This window comes from Rattus norvegicus, chromosome 6, assembly GCF_036323735.1.
Source record: "Rattus norvegicus strain BN/NHsdMcwi chromosome 6, GRCr8, whole genome shotgun sequence".
Lineage (NCBI taxonomy): Eukaryota > Metazoa > Chordata > Mammalia > Rodentia > Muridae > Rattus > Rattus norvegicus.
Genome location: NC_086024.1, coordinates 128,715,021 through 128,733,950, shown reverse-complemented (window position 1 = coordinate 128,733,950; position 18,930 = coordinate 128,715,021). Strand labels below are relative to the sequence as shown.

Below are 18,930 nucleotides of genomic sequence, written 5' to 3'. Positions count from 1 at the left end.
GAGTCTACTAGGAAAATCAAGGAGGAAGGGAAAGAGACTGTGGATTCTTTGTGCCCCCTCTGCCCCTTCACAAAACAGTGATTCTAAGCCATCAGTTTATAGCAATGAACCCAGATGGACAATTATTTGCACCTTTCTAGCCCCCGATGGACACCAGGTCCAATACTTGGGCCATACTGTATATGTGGTCAGCAGCAGCCTCCTGGTCTCGTAATGGAAGAAGTTGGTCTTTCCTCTGCTAAGGCCTCTGACAACTGCCTGACTTTGACCATTCCCTAAACCTCAGTGGTTTAGGCTTCTCACCCAAGACTCCCCCTGCATGTCTCCTGTGGGAGTTTGGTCTGGAGCATAGTGTCTGGAAGAGATGGGCAGGTGTGGCCATAGCACTCACATAGGCCCCACCCTGTCATTAGTGGGCAGGGTTCTTCCCTCCCAAGCCACTGTATAGTTGCAGATTCTGGGTCAGCACCTGACTCAATCACTCTCAGTCTCCACCTCTGCAGCCCCTGGCAAGGTGAGACCACCAGTGATGGCCACGGCCCATTCTCTATGCAGTACATCTACAGCGTGAGCGGACTGTATGCTGCTTCTGACCCCAGCACATATCCCCAGGCAGGCCTAGTCTCTGGGACTGGAGGCTTGACCAACTCAGGGATCTTTCTGCTGAGGGCTCCAAGTCCCAAATTCCCTATTACCCACAGTCTCAGTGGCTGGGGTCATGACTACAGCAGTTCACAGTGGATCAGTCTTTGTATAAACATTCTCCTGGATTTCCATCTGCTCATATAGAGACGGAAGCCACATCTTCCAGAGTCACAGAAGCTGCTGGGAATCATCACTTTGTGGGACAGGAATGCCCAATGAGTCTGCTGAATGTGGCAGTTCACCTACAGAATGGGAAATTGACCTGCGAGGCTACTGCTTTTCCTAACCAGGACCACTGTTTTCAGAAGGTGCTAACATCATCCCTTATGACTCTGGAAGTGAGCAAAGTAGGAAGAAGAATTTTATCTCATTTTAAACATTTAGAATTTAACTCCAAAAGGAACACACCATCTGGGAAATGCAGAAAAGCACAGAGGAACAAAGTCCGAGCAGCATGTTACTAAATACGTGACAGAAACACGAAGTCACCATCTCAAGTGACTCCAGACCGGGGCACATCAGTTCGTGTGTTAGACTTTGTTACATTGCCATGACAGGGGACCTGACAAAATCAGCTCAAGGAAGGAAGGGTTTGTTCTGGTTCACAGTCTGAGGGTCCAGTCCTTGGTGGTAGAGCATCCATGACAGCATGAGGCAGCCGGGGAAAACAGAAAGATGAACGTTAGCACTTAGCTCAGTCTTTCCTGAGGAAACTTCAGTCTAGGACCTTAGTCCACTAAAGGTTACTGTCCACACTTAGGGTAGGTCTTCTCATCTGAAGGAGTCTAATGCATATACCCTGCACAGATCTGTGTCCATGGTGATTCTAAATCCCATCGAGTTGACGGTCAAGACCAATCATTGAGGTCTTTGGTTCATCACCTCAGCAGGAATGATGGATCTGGTTATCTGCCCATCCATTCTCAGGCCATTCCTCCAAAGGATCTTCACGGGGTGCTACAAGGTCAGAGCTGACAACTAGCATGAAGCACCGGGAAATAAAAAGAGTGAAGGTGAAGATAAGGCAAAGGAATGAGCCTCTAACCGCATAGCTCTCAACCCTTACCACATAGAGGACAAAGGTGATTTGGGGGTTGACTCTTCAATGTCAATACCAAAGGCAGGTCCCCCTATTGACTCTCCCAATCTCCAGACAGTGATTGAGAAACTTAAAAGAAAAAAAAAAGTTGCAAAAGGCGGGTTAAGGTAGCTCCCGCCCAGAGGGCGTGGTCTGCATATATCTCCTCAATGTGGTTAGGTTCCAGAGGTGGGAGCTAAGGAGGATCCATCAGGGGAAGTGGTGTGGCCACTGCTCCTGGAAGCCCATTGACTGAGACTCAGCCAGCTGCTTCAATTGGCCACACTCTGCCTCTTCAGGAGGCCCTGGAGGTATAAATAATAAAGTAAACCAGGCAGGTCCGTTTGGCCTGTGGATGGCGCCTGGATCCACTGTGAGTATGCGACTCCTTTCGGAACGATGTAGAGCTTCTAGTCTATACCTCATGAGAAAAATTCCAGGGATAGAAGGCTGAAGGGTAGTGTGCGCTCTAGCCCATGTGCATTGGAGGAAGATTTTGAAGGATTTCTAATTATGTAAGAAAAGCCCCCAGAGGAGTGCTGGGCAGGTACAGTGGAGGCTTGGTTCATTTCCATGGATACCTACTTCTGGAAAATTTGTAGAAGAAAACTGTGGTGAGAGGGAGAGGAGAGAAGGGAGATCTTCAGAGGCAAGGCAGTCCTCTTTGCCCTCTCCTTGGCCCCAGTTAGTCTCTGTGGCTGTTTGCTTCCTTCCCGCTGAGCTGCTGAGTCAGGAAGCGTCCATCAACTTATAGGTTCATGAGAAAAAACTGAGACATGCTGTCCCCTTGCCTGCTTAGCATATTCTCTCTCCCTCCACCCCACCTCTTTTATATATTTCTCTCCTCTCCCCCGCTCCCTGTCAAGGTTTTCATATGTAGCCCAGGCTGCCCTAGAACTGTCTACCTTGTGGGTCTTCTCTCTAGCATCTGGAAAAAACATCTTTCCATTTAGTTCCAAACTTGCTTTGAAAAAGGTCTTTCCATTGTCTCTAGATAATTTTATCTTAAAACATTATCAGTCCCTTAAAGCAGGTTAGCCCTAGAGCACACCTGGGATGCCTTTAGTCCTCTCTTGAGGTACTTTGGTGTGCCTCTGGGAAGGGTCTTTCGAGTCTCTCAGCTCCAGAGAGTGTGTTGCATACTAGGAAACTCCAAGAAGTATCTGAGGGAAGCTGAGGCTGCAGGGGGTACAGGGTCATCTGGGCATGGAAAGAAAAGGTTCTTGGTGGCCAACATGGGATAGTTCCCACATAACAGGGAACTCTGTGGTTGCCAAAAACTCAACATACCATGGGTGGGAACTGGTCAGAAGCAGCTATGTGCATTGGTCTCACTGGATGGAGAAGAGCTAGCCCACAAGTGGCTTCATCAAGGACAGAAGAGGTGACAGTGTTAGGTGAGAGGTAGGTCTGTGACCCCTATTCTGAAGTGAGTGCTTTTAAATCCCAGAGTATGGTTTGTCTGTAGTCCATGTATTCTGGTTATGACCGGCTTCTCAGCCAACTGCTATTAACCAGAGAAGTGATTTGCAACCCATCAATTCCATAGTTGGTCCCTGTGCCCACAGGCACTGTGCCCACAAATCTTACTTACCTTCTCTGGGCCAGCAAATGTTTGCTGGCAGCATTACACCAGCAGTAAATATTCAGGCTTCTTTCTTCTCTTGCTGTATTGTTTAAGCCAGCCAGTCTGCTGATGATTGCCAGAGACTCTGCATTGCATAGGGACTAGCTGCAGTGTGGAGATGATTTGAAATGCAGAGAGGATGTGTGGAGATTGTGGGCCAGCACTGTATCACTTTATAAACATGAACTTAACCCACCAGAATGCTAACAGAAGGGTTCTACATTCATCTATATACATACTTGTACAAACACACATACACACATACACACACACACACACACACACACACACACACACACACACTTACACAAGGTCTCTAGGTATCTTTGTGGAAGAATAGTCCCTTCAGCAAGGACTGGTCATGTGCAGGCTTGAAGCTAACTTTAAGCTAACAGTGTAACTTGCCCCAGTGGCTTCTCCCTGGCTAGGGATAAATGGGAGGTGAATTATTCATAGGAAGAAACAACTGTTTTCTCAAATGATGTGGGATGCAAAAGATCCGTGAATCACAATGCCATCTCCTGTGCATCCCACAGCCTTTGGGGCCTATCTTCTTTTTCTTGCTTTTATTTTTTATGTATGTAGTTTGTGCGAGGATCAAATACATGCTCATATATAAAGAGACACAGAGAGAACCATGTATGAGTTCCAGCCTACAACCCAATAAACTGTTACTCAATTTAAGAGATTTGACCCATCAATTTATTGGGAAATAACCAGTTGCCCTACTATTTTAATTGCCAGAATAAAAAAAATTAGCCTACTTCAGTATCCCACCCATCTGACAAATTTGGGTCACTTTAGGGTCTGTGGAAATAGATGGAAATCATGGGATTAGTGTGGGCTGCTTGGGAGGACAAGGTCAAAGGCGTGGCTGGTCAGGGGAGGACAGGAAACCTGAGATTGTAGTGCCAGCATCACAGGCTTATAAAGTGGAGGTATGGTCAGCACCGGGCTGTGTCCTGAGGAGTGGAACAGCTGCCGGGCAAGAGCATCTTATGGGGAAGAAACCAAATCGTGGCTTTTACAGAAGGCCATGAAGGTGCAGATGTCCCAAGATTAACTGAACACACAGGTAGGAGGGGGAAGCTCAGCATTCAGGCGTGAAATTCCCTCTCAGTCCTCCCTGTTGTAGACTGGCATTGTAGAGAGCCCTTTAGGGCTGGAAGTGGAGCACCACAGAGAGCCTGACTGCAAGTGGGAGTGTCAGGAGGGCTTCTGGGGGTGGAGCAGACAGCCAGCAGTTGCCTTCTTCACTCATCTGGCTCAGGTTTCTGGCCTGCCTGCTCTGACTTGCACCCAGCTTCCACATTGCCCTGACTCCCAAGGGGGTTGGCAGATCCTCTGTGGAGAATGTTTTGTCGGCTGTGTGAGTGGCGTAACATGGCTTAACTTTTCCACTCCTCAGCATTGGGAAATGGCCCAGGGTGGCAGTCTGCTTTGAGCAACACAAGCTTCTATTTTAATCCAGGACACTTGTGTCAACAGCCCAGCCCACAGAATCTAGAGCTCCACTTTGTTTTGCTTTCTGATTTACAGACAAGACTCCTCTGTGTGGACCTGAATGTCCTGGGACTCTCTGTAAACCAGGCTGGCCTCAGACAGAGATCTGCCTGCCTCTGTCTCCTGAGTGCTGAGATTAAGGGTGTGTACCACCATCACCCAGCTGACTTCTATTTTCTTTAATTTCTCTGAAGCATCTTTATGAATTCTAACATTTCTCTCCTATAATCTATTTTTGCCCAGACCTTCACTAATAGCAAATTAATTTTAATTGTTACCAAATGGGATTCCAGGAAGCATAAAGTGTCTGGGAAAAAAGGGGACTCGGGGAAAACAGTAGAGTACCAAACACATGCCAAAAAATAGCTCTGAGGTTCACCTTCTTAAATAAAAGTTCTTAAGAGAATTACTCATAGATAAAATGTTACACAGAAGGGGAGTTACAGAAGGGTGTTGATATTAAGTTCAAAGCAATGTTTCATTCTATAAGCTCATTATAAGCTCAAAGCAATAGTTTCACATGGCCTTGCTTTATCATAGTACACACCTGTGGCTCCATCCTTGGATCTGACCTAGAATGAATGATTTTCCTTGAACACAAATTTGTCCCAGACTATTTTTCTTTTTAATGTAATTATGAAAGCACATTGTATTTCTTACTATGCAGCCTTTACTTACTATTACGAGGAGTGGGCACACTCTATTCTTGATTCTGACTTATTACTTCTTTCTAGCAAACAACTAAAACTACCTCTTAAAATTTTCTTCCTAAGATCAAATCAGGAATTTTATAAAATCATCAATTCACCTAAGCAGCATTAATTCATGAAAGTTCATCATGGTGTTGATTTGAAGGAGGTCTGCTCAATAGGGTGGGCGAATGCCCAGGAATCATTAGGCTATGTAAGAGTGACAGGAAAGTCACATCAGCTGCAAGAAGCAATCCTGAGATCAAGTCTCTTGAGACCTTGCCTCTCAGAGCTCACCCATCTTGGGTCATGCAGTGACAGTGGGCCACCTCCAGGAAGGCCACCTGCTAGCCTTAACCTTTCTCAGATGGCTCCTGACACTGGTTGAAAGGAGCCAATTGTCTCAGAAAGTTATAAGTCACATCCTGAATCCTGGGCACAGACCACATCCACCCATCATCTAATTCTGCCCAAAGGGTCAGAACATCCTTCTTTGGGACTAAACCAAGGCTGGCTGGTACCTGAATGACTTCCTTGTTCAGTTTCCTCCTCTCATACTGGTTCCCTCATTTACCCACAGGCTCTCTCTCTAAGGCAGCTCTCAGCTGAGTCCTGCCTCCTTCTCCAATCAAGGGTCTTCACTGTTGTATGGTTTACCATTTCCTGTGGGCCATAGACTGGAGAATAGAAATTACAGGAGAAAAGTGGTGGCATGAGAGATGCACATAGAGGCCTGATTTTGCTTTATGTAGATGTAGCCCCCAAATCACTGAATGTCGTGGTCCTGACTTATTGTTTCTAAGAGTTCTCAGTGCCACTTGGAGGTGCATGGTCTGAGAGGTCAGGCCCAAAGATAGCCAGGCTTGTCTTTTGTCTTCACTAATGCTGCCCTTTCCCCTTTCCTGGGAAGCTGAAGAGAGGGCTACTGAAGACTGGGGTTCATCTCTGGACCACAGCCATTTCCTGTAGGCCACAGGATCTTCTACAGAGAGCTTGATCTCTGAGAATTAGTCAAGAAAACCAAAGCTAGCTCAAGCCAGCCAACCCCAAAGTGGAAATAAATTGGCTTGGTTCAGAAAAGTGGAGGCGGGTGGGTGCCACGTAAAGGTTGATTTGGGGACTCAAGGTGTCATTAGATGTGACTCTATTTCTCTTTATGTCTGTCTCTCTTCTCTCCATCTACCTGTGGGAGAGGTGGCTAGCTTCAGGTTTAAGGCTATGTCATAAAGCAATCCTACTTAATGGGAGTTCCATTAAGTATGTCCCCCAGGAAAATCACTGACTGACTTCAGATGAATTCTACTCTTGCCCATGAAACAGTTGTAGCAAGAGGATGACATGTTGTTTTGGCATGCTCTCGGTCATGCACCCACACTGCAGTATTCTGTTACTGTGGGGGGTAGGATGTCCTCAAAGATGTTGAGACATTGCTGTCTTAAGATAAAGGAGAGGCTGGGACTAGGGATCTGTGGGCAAAGCACTTGCTGTGCAAGCATGAGGACCTGAGTTTGGATCCTCAGAACCCACAGAAGGCCAGGAACAATAAAACATCTTTACTCTTAATGTCCTGTGGCAAAATGCCAGGCAGACATGGTAGAATCCCCAGACACTCCTGGGACAGGTAGTCTGGCCTGTACAACAGTGAGAAAGAAGAGAGCTTGTCTCAAACAGAATGTAATGCAAGGACTGCCTCCCAAAGTATACTCTCCTATCCATGTATGTACACACCTGTGAGTGCACACATGCGCAGCGCACGTGCACACACACACACACACACACACACACACACACACACCTCAGCATATGTTTGTTCATGTGCATCATATACACATTCATACACATAAAGATAAGAGACAGGAGCTCAAATTCAAGAGTGGTGGGCTTAGCCAATAAAGGCACTTGCTATCAAGCTTGAGGACCTAAGTTTGAGCCTCAGAACTACATGGTAGGAAGAAACCAACTCCTTCAAATTGTCCTTTAATCTGTGTGTGTGTGTGTGTGTGTGTGTGTGTGTGTGTGTGTGTGTGTGTGTGTGTGTGTGTGTTCAAAGCAATAAAGAAATAAATGCAAACAAAATTTAAAGCAAGAAAGATGTTCTATGCTCAGGCTTCTCACTTCAGACATGGGGAAAATAAGTTCTAGCCCCCGAGGAGACGGCAAAGATTAGATGCCTTCAAGAATCTCAGAGCACTCGGCTGTGGTGTTCAGCACCCTACAGCCACTGTCTTCTCCCACGGGTCTTCCTGGTGGCTAAGACAGGAGCCATAGGGTTCTCCTCTTCTCACATTAACCTCAGATCTGCTACTCAACAGGATAATTCCCAAGGACAATGAACCTCGTGCTGGGCCTGGGTCTGTTTCTGGCAGGCCTCCTCACTGTGAAAGGTCTCCTGCAGGACAGAGATGCTCCAGATACATATGAGTCTCCAGTCAGGGTCCAAGAGTGGAGGGGCAAGAAGGATGCCCGGGAGCTTACTCGGCACAACATGGAATTTGGCTTCAAGCTACTGCAGAGGCTGGCCAGCAACAGCCGTCAGGGGAACATCTTCTTATCTCCACTGAGCATCTCAACTGCCTTCTCCATGCTGTCTCTGGGGGCCCAAAACTCCACACTGGAGGAAATCAGGGAGGGTTTCAATTTCAAGGAGATGTCAGACAGGGACATGCACATGGGTTTCCACTACCTTCTCCAAAAGCTCAACCGGGAGACACAGGACGTAAAGATGAGCATAGGCAATGCTTTATTTATGGACCAGAGGCTGAGGCCCCAACAGAGGTTCCTGAAACTGGCTAAGAACTTGTATGATGCGGACATGATACTCACTAATTTCCAGGACTTAGAAAACACTCAGAAGAATATCAACAAGTACATCAGTCGGAAAACCCACAACAGAATCGAAAACATGGTCAAAAACATAGACCCAGGGACGGTGATGCTCCTCACAAACTATATTTACTTTCAAGGTAAGGCTAGGGGCATGCGGGTGTGGGGAAGGAAGAGGGACTTGGGCTAGAAACTTGATCCAGTCTTTGGTTTGCTCTCAGTTTAAATCCTTGTGTTAATAACAGTCCAGGACTCTGCCCTTTTTGGCTGTAAAGTGAGCACCAAGATGCCTAACCCACCAAGGAGCTGAATCCCCTGGGGTTCAGAGTGAAAATGTCTGAAGAAACGAACACTGCAGAGTCTAGATTCCCATGTGTGTGTGTTTTCACTGTGGCGGATTGTCCTCATCTGCTTTGGTTTAGAAGTTGGGGTCTCTGGTTCACAGATGAGAAAGAAAACATAGATGTGAACACTGGGAAGGGTTACTCCAAGCTCTAAAACTCTTCATTCAGAACTATAACTCACTTCTCTAGGGCCTAATGCTATGCATCTTGCTTTATAGTGCAGAGTCAGCCGGGGAAATAGAGTGACGATGTTGGTGGCGGTGGTGGCAGCCCTTTTGGTTGATTCCTTTATCCCTTATTGATCTTCAGAGATTCCCTAAGTATAAAGGAGATACTGAAAAATTATATGGAAGAGTGTTCTCCAACATCTGTACTCACACAATAAACACATATATACACAGTGGTTTGGTAAAGTAGGAAAAAGAAAAAGAAAACCAGAGGCTCTCTCTCCCCAGCCTCAGCAAGGCCATCATTGGCTCAGCAATGGTTCCAAATACAGACCCAGTGTAGGAAGACTGATGACTGCTGAGGGAAAGGGAAGCAGCAGTGGCAGCCTAACCCACATCCTCCCAGACCAGAGAGGGATATGGGGGAATCTGGAGTAGCTCAGCATCTCCATTAGGAGCAGGAATGGCAACAATGCAGAAGGAAGGAGTAATCACTCCATACAGCCTGTGTGTCTGCTCATCCTCTCAGTCACCAAGCAGCCCTCTGACGTGCCTGCCACCATCCCCCCTCTACACATTAAGGACTGACATTTAGACACTTGTTCAAAGCCATCCTTACAGAGCAGTGAAGCCAGGATTTGGACTTAGGGAGTCGGCACCCCAAGGCTCTGAGGACAGCAGGTTAGAAATGATACAGCTGTGAGTTTATGTGCAGTGCTGTGGCATTCTAAAGCAGAGGGAGCCTGAGGCTGGGGAGGTGGCTCAGGTGGTGAAATGGCCCATGTTGCAAGCATGAGGACCTGAGTTCAGATTCCCAGCATAGATATTAAAATTCAGGCGAGTTGGTACAGATTTGTAACCCTAGCCCCCAGGGTAAAAGGGCAGAGACAGAGGCTCTCTGGCTAGTCAGTCTAGCCAATCAGTGAACTTCCAGCTCACTGAAGGAGTCCTGACTCAAAAATAAGGTGGAGATTGACAGAGAAGATAACACAGCACTACCCTCTGGTTGTGATACTTGCATGGGCATGCATGCACAATAAACAAATAAGTAAAAATGGAGTTTGCACACAGAGCTCTGCAGCACAGTCCCAAAGCATGCTGTCCCTGTGTTTTTCTCTTGCCCACGGGAGAGAGGCTTCAGAATACCAAGCGAAGTGTTTTCACTCTCACAAAGCCAAACCGCCTGTGGCGCTCTGTTAAGATACAAACTATAGTCATCTCAGTGTCACAGGCAGCTGGCCTTAGGGTAATGTACTCTACTACCTCACAGTCCTGCAGTGTCAGTCCCAGGCTCCTTTAACTGAGTCCCTGGGCCTGTGTGCTTCCCACAGACATCTTTCAGACACAGAGAAGGACACTACATCACTTTCCCTGAATCTGGGTGGATGGTGGCCAGGGGTCAGCGGGGTCAGGCCTCCTCCTTTTCTTCCAGACACATTTGTCATTTTGTCTGTCTCTGCCCCTCAGGCAGGTGGCAGTATGAATTCGACCCAAAACAAACCAAAGAGGAGGACTTCTTCATAGAGGAAGGCAAGACCGTGAAGGTGCCCATGATGTTCCAAAGGGGCATGTACGACATGGCCTATGACAGTCAGCTCTCCTGCACCATCTTGGAAATGCCCTACCGAAGAAACATCACGGCCACCTTTGTCCTTCCTGACAGTGGCAAACTGAGGCTCCTGGAGCAGGGCTTGCAAGCAGACATCTTTGCCAAATGGAAAAGCCTTCTCTCTAAAAGGTAGTCAGAGCTTCGTCTTCAGAGACCCTTGCATTTTCCCCTCTTCCCTCACACTCCCCTCATTTCGTCTTCCCTTAGTGCACAGCTAGACAGTCTCTGGTGCTCTGTAAAGGTGAGCAGGAGACTAGAACATGTCTAGGATTTTGGTGAGGAACGGCTCCTTGAAGTTTATGCATTGAAGTTACGGGAGTGTGGGGGATGGAGTCTCACTGGAGTGTAGTGGTCAGGGAGAGCTTCACAGAGGAGGTGGCATTTAAGGTGCAGCTTCCAAGGAAGAAAGAGGAGTGATGGATTCTTACACGGAGGAATCTTTAAGGAGGGACACCTGATATACTGAAGGGACACATGGATCCTCTGAGCAGAGATGCATCTTGTCTCCCAGCACCTCCTGGGCCTGGAGTAACCAAACCCAGTAGTGTCCACCTCTTCTCTAGGAGACTCCCAACTCTCTTTACGATGGTGCACTTGACCACATATGCTAGAGGGAAACTTTCATTTCATCACAATACACAAGATGAGCCAATATTCCTACTTTCCAAGTCCATTTGGGGTGGCTGGTAGGTGTGGAATTATTCTGAAGTACACACAGGGATCAAAGTCTAGACATCTTCAACTTCCTTTATTGGGCAATTGAGAAGGGGACGAAAGAAAAGGGGAGATGGGCTGTTCTTTCTGAAGTCTCTTCCCACCATGGAAGGACTAGGAGAGGCTGATGAGTTACATCCTCTTCCAGAGAAGGGACCACACCAACAGATACATGCATATGCCCTCCCACCTACACCCCTGATTTCCCAGCATGCAGGACACATCAGAATTCAGGCACCAGAGTCCTTCAAGGATGTTGCCCAGAGTTCCAGAGCAAAAGCTCAGGTCTTCCTCAGAGGAAACAGACAGCCTCCTCTTCAAGGTTACAAAGCTACTGGGCTTTTGAAGTAGCGTCCTTTCCCTCAACCAGCCACAAGGGCCCATGCCTACCTTTGGTTCCCTGCCTCACTGAATGAATGGATTGGAGGCCATCAGTCCTGCAGTAGCCAGAGGGATTTTTTTTTCAAGTTTAAAAGTAAAGTCTATAAAGTGGATGATGTGGAAATAGGTTTTATTTTTAATGTTTGGTCTAAAATACTGCTTTTTTATGTTTTAGTTTTAGATGTAAAATTTCATTTGGAAAATTTAAACTAATTTTTTAGTCAGCATGCAAGACAATGGGTTTCATGATGATATTTTCATATGAATACAAATCTGTGTGTATACATACACGTATATGTGTATACATGCATCTGTGTGTTGTATGTATATATGTATGTATGTATATATGTGTATACACACGTACACACACAACACACATACATATGTGTGTCTATGTGTGGACTGGTTCCTTCTTCCCCACATCGTGCCATGGTATCATGTCACACATGCATTATACGCATGTGTCTGTGTGAATCTAGAGTCCATACTTGAAAGAAAACTTGCTGTTTTGTTTTTCTTGTTCCCATTACTCTCTCTTATGCTCCCTTCTGCTCTCTTTGAACCCAGTCTTCATTGGTCCTCTTCCATTTCACATACACACACACACACACACACACACACACACACACACACACACACGGATATACTTACATATTTAAGTCTATATCCACATACAAATGAAAACACTAAATGTGTGAATTTTTCCTCCTCCATTCTCTGTTTCTGTTTGTTTTGACAGAGTACCCTGTAACCCAGGCTAGCCGTGAACTCCCCATGTAGCCAAGGATGACACTGATCTCCCGACCCTCCTGCCTGTGCAGTCTGAGTACTGGGGTTACAGGCACACATCACTGTACTTGGTTTACATTCTTGCCTTTCTGAGTCTGGCTTCGTTCACTTAACATGACCTCCATTTTCATGCAAATGTGGTACTCTCTAAAGCTAAGTAAAATTCCGATAGATAGATAGATAGATAGATAGATAGATAGATAGATAGATAGATAGATAGATAGATGTAGGTAGGTAGGTAGATAGATAGATAGATAGATAGATAGATAGATAGATAGATAGATAGATATGGATAGATATAGATATATTGATATATATTCATTTTCTGTATCTGTTCATCTGTTGCCATGCCCTGTATTGACAAGAGCTCATTGATAAGAGCTGAAGTTTTGTACACAGACACTGTGTCCTTTCATTGTTCAGGGACATCCCTCTAGGACTTTGCTCTTTGCTTCCTGACATCAGCAGTATCTGTGCTCTCTTTGGAGCCATCGCCAGCAACCAGGACACTATAACATTTCCTGTCATTCAGTCCTCTCACTGAGCGTAGGACAACAGACAGCACACTGTAGGGACTAATCCACAGCAGTCATCAGGCATGCAGTGCCCCGCACCCCGACCCCGTGCTGGTAGGCCTGTGTGCCTGGAGGAAACTCCTGATGTCATTAACCATTCTCAGTGACTCAGTTCCCTTGGTCCCCTCCACTGGTGAGTGCTGTGAAACACTTGCCTCTACTCCCTGCCCTGCCTTCTACCTCAAACTCACTTGATCAGATGTTTGCACTGTTCTCTTCTCAGAGACCATGGCGACTGAGGGGCCATGGTGCAGAGGCCAGGGTTATCATCTGGATGCTGTTTTCCCACAAGCCAGCCATACCTTCTCCTGGAACTTATCTGGAGCTCATCTGGAGCTTGTCTGGCCTCTCTCCTTCGCTGGCTCTCTTCCCCCGTCCCTGTGTTAGAGCTCAGTGCCATGGGGCTCAGTCTAGAGCCCTTTGCTCTCTAGATTTACCATCTAGTGACTACCACAGGCAGAAAGCCTTCAATATCATGTCAACCATGACACTGTTCCTGTCTTCAGCCCCAGTGTTCTCCCCTGAATGCCAGAGTCCTTTTCCTTTTAACTCAGGATATCCTCAAACATCTGATGGGATCATAGTCTCTAGGTGCTCAGTGTGTGTGTGTGTGTGTGTGTGTGTGTGTGTGTGTGTGTGTGTGTGTGTGTGTGTCTGTGTGTCTGTGTGTGTGTGTGTGTGTGCGCACACACACACACACACAGACACACACACACACACACAGAGAGAGAGAGAGAGAGAGAGAGAGAGAGAGAGAGAGAGAGAGAGAGAGAGATTGTCTGGCAATTCCACTCTCTGTTAAACCAAACTCCATCCACTGGTTCATAGTTGATCCATTTCTCCCAACTACTCCTACACGTGTCAGGAAGCTCTGTTAACCCCACACTGAAACAAATTGGGACTCGGCCTCTTTCCTACATCTCTGAGATTCCCATACCGACTGCCCATCACCTAGCAACCATGGCTGTCCCAAGTGTCAAATGCTAAGGGTATATTTTAAGCAGAACAACAGAGCCATCCTTCAGAATCTTCATCAAGACCAGGGCAAGCCTCTGCTCATCTGGAAACTGACCATGGCTCCCTATTGACTCAGGGAGAAATTCCAGCTTGTCCAGCTCCCTTCCTTGCTCAGGCTTGTCCCAAACCTCTTATCTGACCCCCATCAATCCTCATTCCTGCAAGTTGACCTGTTTTGTTGTTGCTGCTGTTCATACTTACTGTCCCCTTACACACTACCGGTACCTGTGGGCGTGCAGTGCTATGGTTTTCTTAGCATTGGTCTGTCTTCCAGCAGGAACACAAGTCAAATGCAAGGGCTTTTCCTGTCCATCCCCAGATATACGTTATGTTCTTAAAAACTATTTCTTGAAAGAATAAAGAAGTAGAAAGGCAAGTTTGGTGATTATCAGGCCTACGAACAGTATCAAGTTATGAGAGCCAGAAGTAACGATGGAGAAGGGGCCCAAGGCCAAGGTGCAGCCTTCCTCGTGTCCACAACTCAGAAGACCAATGTCCTTTGCCCCAGTTGTGGGACTTCTAGAATAGGCTCGACCCCAGCTCTGACTGGTTTGAGGTTTTAAGCTCTGTTGTCTCTAGCCGCAGGCTTGCAGGGCTTTAATCTGACTCAGGGTACAGCACAGCTCAGTGTGCTGTGGGGAGGTCATAAACATGGGGAAGGAGCCTGAGGATGTTTCTAGTGGATATGGGCTCTGTAGGAAGTTGGGTAGGAAGCAGGATGTAGTCAGAGACTATGAGGCACCTTGAATCCAAGAGTTGAACCTCTCCTACTCTGAGGACAGAAAGACTCATGAGGCTCGATGCAGGGAGGATAAAAGTCTCACCCACCGTCTTTCCAGGAACCCACCCTGGATGATCAGAGAACACTTTTCTTCATCCCAGTCCTTCTCTCCTCCACAGAGTGGTAGATGTGTGGGTGCCCAGGCTCCACATCTCGGCTACTTACAACATGAAGAAGGTTCTGTCCCGCCTGGGCATCAGCAAAATCTTTGAAGAGCATGGTGACCTCACCCGCATCTCGTCTCATCGAAGCCTGAAGGTGGGAGAGGTAAGCTTGCCTGGCTGGACTACCATTCCCTCCTATGCAGGAGTTTGCCTGAGGCCTCAGTCAGAGCTGTTGTCAGAGCTCTGTAATCCCAGGCAAACCACCTCTCAGTCTATGATTCAGCCTTTAAAACTACAATTGTCACTCACATGGTTTATACCGGACATGTCCTGCATATTGACCAAGTGCTGGGACATCCATCAGACCCATAGGCATCCTGGATCTGACCAGAACCTTCTCTCTAAGGTCTCACAGCCATCTAGGAAGGAAGGAATGAACTGTACCATTGAGACAGGCAGACAGAGGCTCAGTGTTCTGCAGCAGTGCAGTGAACTATTGATTAGGGAAAGAAAAGAGGAACACGTAGACAGCATCTTCAGACTTAGTGGACACAATATAAGACTCTCAGTTAAATTTGCTTTTCAGAGACATAGCGCATAACCGTTTTGCAGCATAACTATGTCCAGAACATTGCATGGGATCTAGTCATACTTGAACATAAAACCATTGCTTATCATGAATGAAAATTTAACTATTTTATATATTTAGCAACCCGGTTTGCAGGTTAAAGGGGCACAGAAGAACAAGATCCAAAAACAGAGAAGAAGAGTGTGTATTAGTGTGTTCTGCTACTGTGAAAAACACCATGGCCAAGAGCAACTTACAGAAGAGTTTGCTGGAGTCTGTTAGTTCCAGAGAGACAGTCCTTAAAAGGGAAGGTGTGACAGCAGATAGTCAGAGCAGGAAGCTGGCTGATCACATTTTGTCTACATATAGGAAGTGCAGAGTGAGAACAGGAAGTGGGGTGAGACTCTAAACTCTGAAAGCCCACCCCCCAATGGCATGTTTCCTCCAGCAAAGCTGCATGTCCTAAACCTCTCCAAGCAATGCCACCAACTAGGGACCAAGTGTTTAAATACATGAGCCTATGACTGCATTTCTCATTCAAACCATCACTTAAAGGGAATGTGCATATGAGAGGGGATGTGGCCAGTGTGGGAGGTGGAGAAATTGGCTGGTGTTTAGTGTAGTAAAGGGAGGAGGTCAAGGTGTTCTGGGAGGGAACTGTGGGAGGGAACTGTGGGAGGGATCCTGCTCTCAGAGCAGGATGACCTAGGTGCTCAACTCCCTGCCAGGCTGAGCTAAGTAATATTTCACAGCCCCTTTCTGCACCATCACTGTCAGAGAGCTCCTGAAACTCAAGGAAGACAGCAAATCCCACTGCAATGCCCCTGTCTCAGCACTCCCACTATAATACCACCTTCAATACGATGTTGGGCAACTGTGACAGATTGTCTCCCTCTCTTGGCTTCCCCATACCTGACTTACCCTTCCCCGACCCCTGCCACCCCAGGCTCATCAGTCACTGACTGTCTCTTGGTTCTGCAGGCTGTGCACAAGGCTGAGCTGAGGATGAATGAGAAGGGCACAGAAGGAGCTGCAGGCTCGGGAGCCCAGACACTGCCCATGGAGACCCCACGAAGGATGAAGCTAAACGCACCCTTCCTGATGATGATTTATGAGAACCTCATGCCTTCCATGATCTTCTTGGCAAGGATTTATAACCCTAGTGAGAAATAAAGGAGAATTCCCTGTTGGCTTCAGACCCCACCCATTTCCTAGGGCTGCAAGCATTTTACCTGCTTGGCATGGAGGAAGGGCCTCAGGTGTATTCTAACCCAACCCTCACAGCCCACCGCTACCTGATCCCGCAGCCTAGCTGGCTCGAGAGACTGTGCTCTGTGCCCATCTATAGTGCCCTCCCTAACCATTAGCATTCTGGGACCGAATGCCAACCTCTGCCCCTAGTATGCCCACATCTCCTTCGTCCCAGCAGGTAGGGAGTGTTTGTGACGTGATAAACTCCACTCCCCCTGACTCATGTGCTACTGCCAGGTAGATGCTCCGTGAAAGATGGGAGCTACAGAAAGTAAAAAGAATCTGGGTGGGAGTTGGGATCACATCTGAGAAGACGGTGTTGCTAGGGAAGTCACGTGTCTCGTTTTGGCGCCTCTGCTTCCCTTTCTGACGTGAAGATTGCACTGCTCCTTGATGAGGCTTTGAGGAAATCAGTACCAATCCCTCACTGAATTCGTTCTCCGTGTGAGCCCCAGGCTGAGAACTCCGGCATACATGCTACATGGTTCTCCTCCCAGAATGTCCAGGCAGGGTTGCTAGCCCAGCCAGGCCTCCGGGAACACAGTGGAAGTGACCCAGCATTAGATGAAAGCTGCCTTGGGTGAAGCTGGGAATCACTGCCATATTTGTTCATTTCTTTTGGTCACAAGAGGAAGACCCTAAGGTTCCTCACACCTCTGGTCAAAGGCAGGCTCTACTAGCGAACCTTTGGGAAATAGGGGTCTCTGCCTGCCTGAGAAAACTGGCCCTGCAAGGTCTGCTTCTGGCCACTAGGGGGCACCAAGGGCCAGGTCAATGATGTGGGGCTGGACAGCAGAGGGATGCCATTCTCCCTCTGGCTGTGAATAGCCTCCACCGCCGGCCGCCCGCCCTGATGGGGGAGAGGCACTCAGACTGGCTAGGTACCTTTTTTTTTTTTTTTTGGTTCTTTTTTTTTTTTTTTTCCGGAGCTGGGGACCGAACCCAGGGCCTTGTGCTTCCTAGGTAAGCGCTCTACCACTGAGCTAAATCCCCAGCCCCTCTGGCTAGGTACCTTTAAAGCAGCAATCACTACTCCCTGCCTAACAGTTCTCCCAACACCGTGCCCTTTGTGTTTTGGTCACTAAAGCTCAATGGGCAACAAGAATGAGCAAACCTTGTGGAGGAAATGAGGCTTAGAGACTTGAGGTGGCTTCCTGTGGTGGTAGAGTAAGCCTAGCAGTAGGAGCTGTGATAAGAAACTCTGCAGTCGCCATGCATCTCTTCTCCAACCAATGAGAGGCCAGCAAGAGCCTCCCCCTCCCCCGCCCCCATCCTACCCGGATGGGGTGAGGATCCTTGGAGACCAGGCCTGTGGAGAGGTCTGGGAAGGACTGAGACGGTGAGCAGAAAGTTTCAGAGTCAGCTGCTCCTCTGGCGGGGAGTGGGAGTGGGAGAGAGCTCTCCATGAGCAATTGACTGCAGCATGGTTTATAACTAGCGCTGCTGTGTAGGATGCACCGCCACGTCAGCCACTGAGCCGCTGGGTAGCCTGATTGGAGCCAGGGCCATTGCATGTCCTGAGGGAATAGTGACAGATGCCTTCCAGGGACCAGGTTGACTAGAAAAGTTCCATGAGATTCTATAGTGAGACCCAGGTGGCTGTCTTCTGTCACCCCCTCCAACCGGAGACGGCCAGCGGCTTCCAGAGGATATCAACTCTAAATATCGACCCCCACTGTCCCGCGGCAATGTTCTCCTTCTCCTGATGAGCTCCTACTTGCCCTACTTGCTCATTCTGACCTCCTCACGTGCTGCCGTCCTTGTTTTCAGTATCACCCAAGCAGCCTTTCTCCCCGGAAATAGCTCACTTCCAAGTTCATCGGTGGCTGGTGGGTCTGATTGTCCTCCCTCCTCCCACTTGAGCTGCAGTCAGTCAGTGCTAAATAGGTCTCTCAGAACTGCACACCATGGGCTAGCAGCTGAGGCACATAGGTCCGGCTCCTGGCCCCATGGAGTTACTGTTCAGTCGTTGGGGAAGTAGCCACACTCATTCCCTGTACCCACACAGTTAAGCTCATGTCTGTAGTCTCCACTAGCCATAGAAAAGTCTCCTTCGGGTATATGAGAGCTCCTGACAGGAGAGTTGGATGCTATTTTGGGACCCCAGAAAGGCTGGGACCCCCAACACAGCTGTAACCACTAATTCCAATTATAGGGCTCAGTCAGATCATGTTTGCCCAGTATGTGTGAGGCCCTGAGTACAAGAATACCATTTAAAAAAAGAAGAAGTTAAAAGTACAATATTCTCCCAGCATAGTTAATAAG

At 47.7% G+C, this 18,930-nt stretch overlaps 1 protein-coding gene and 1 long non-coding RNA gene across 9 annotated transcripts; one reads left to right on the top strand and one right to left on the bottom strand.

Annotated features, from left to right (window-relative positions):
- Window positions 1-1,901: 1,901 nt before the first annotated feature.
- Window positions 1,902-16,617, top strand: Serpina12 (serpin family A member 12). 2 transcript variants are annotated; one of them, NM_138825.2, is made up of 5 exons: window positions 1,902-2,096; window positions 7,855-8,505; window positions 10,344-10,614; window positions 14,862-15,009; window positions 16,396-16,617. In NM_138825.2, exons 2-5 carry the CDS (start codon window positions 7,872-7,874, stop codon window positions 16,585-16,587), a joined length of 1,245 nt encoding a protein of 414 aa, NP_620180.2. In that variant the 5' UTR covers window positions 1,902-2,096; window positions 7,855-7,871; the 3' UTR covers window positions 16,588-16,617. The 2 variants fall into 2 exon arrangements, with proteins under 2 accessions (NP_620180.2, XP_017449517.1); XM_017594028.3 differs by lacking the exon at window positions 1,902-2,096 and adding an exon at window positions 4,305-4,425.
- LOC108351294 (uncharacterized) lies at window positions 14,544-16,941 on the bottom strand. 7 transcript variants are annotated; one of them, XR_010052817.1, is made up of 6 exons: window positions 16,804-16,913; window positions 16,508-16,573; window positions 15,672-15,773; window positions 15,156-15,265; window positions 14,908-14,994; window positions 14,544-14,733 (listed from the first exon to the last, which is right to left on the bottom strand). It is a non-coding gene; the product is annotated as an uncharacterized LOC108351294 (long non-coding RNA). The 7 variants fall into 7 exon arrangements; XR_010052813.1 differs by having other exon boundaries at window positions 16,710-16,810; XR_010052814.1 differs by having other exon boundaries at window positions 15,672-15,712; window positions 16,710-16,810.
- Between the last annotated feature and the right edge of the window lie 1,989 nt (window positions 16,942-18,930).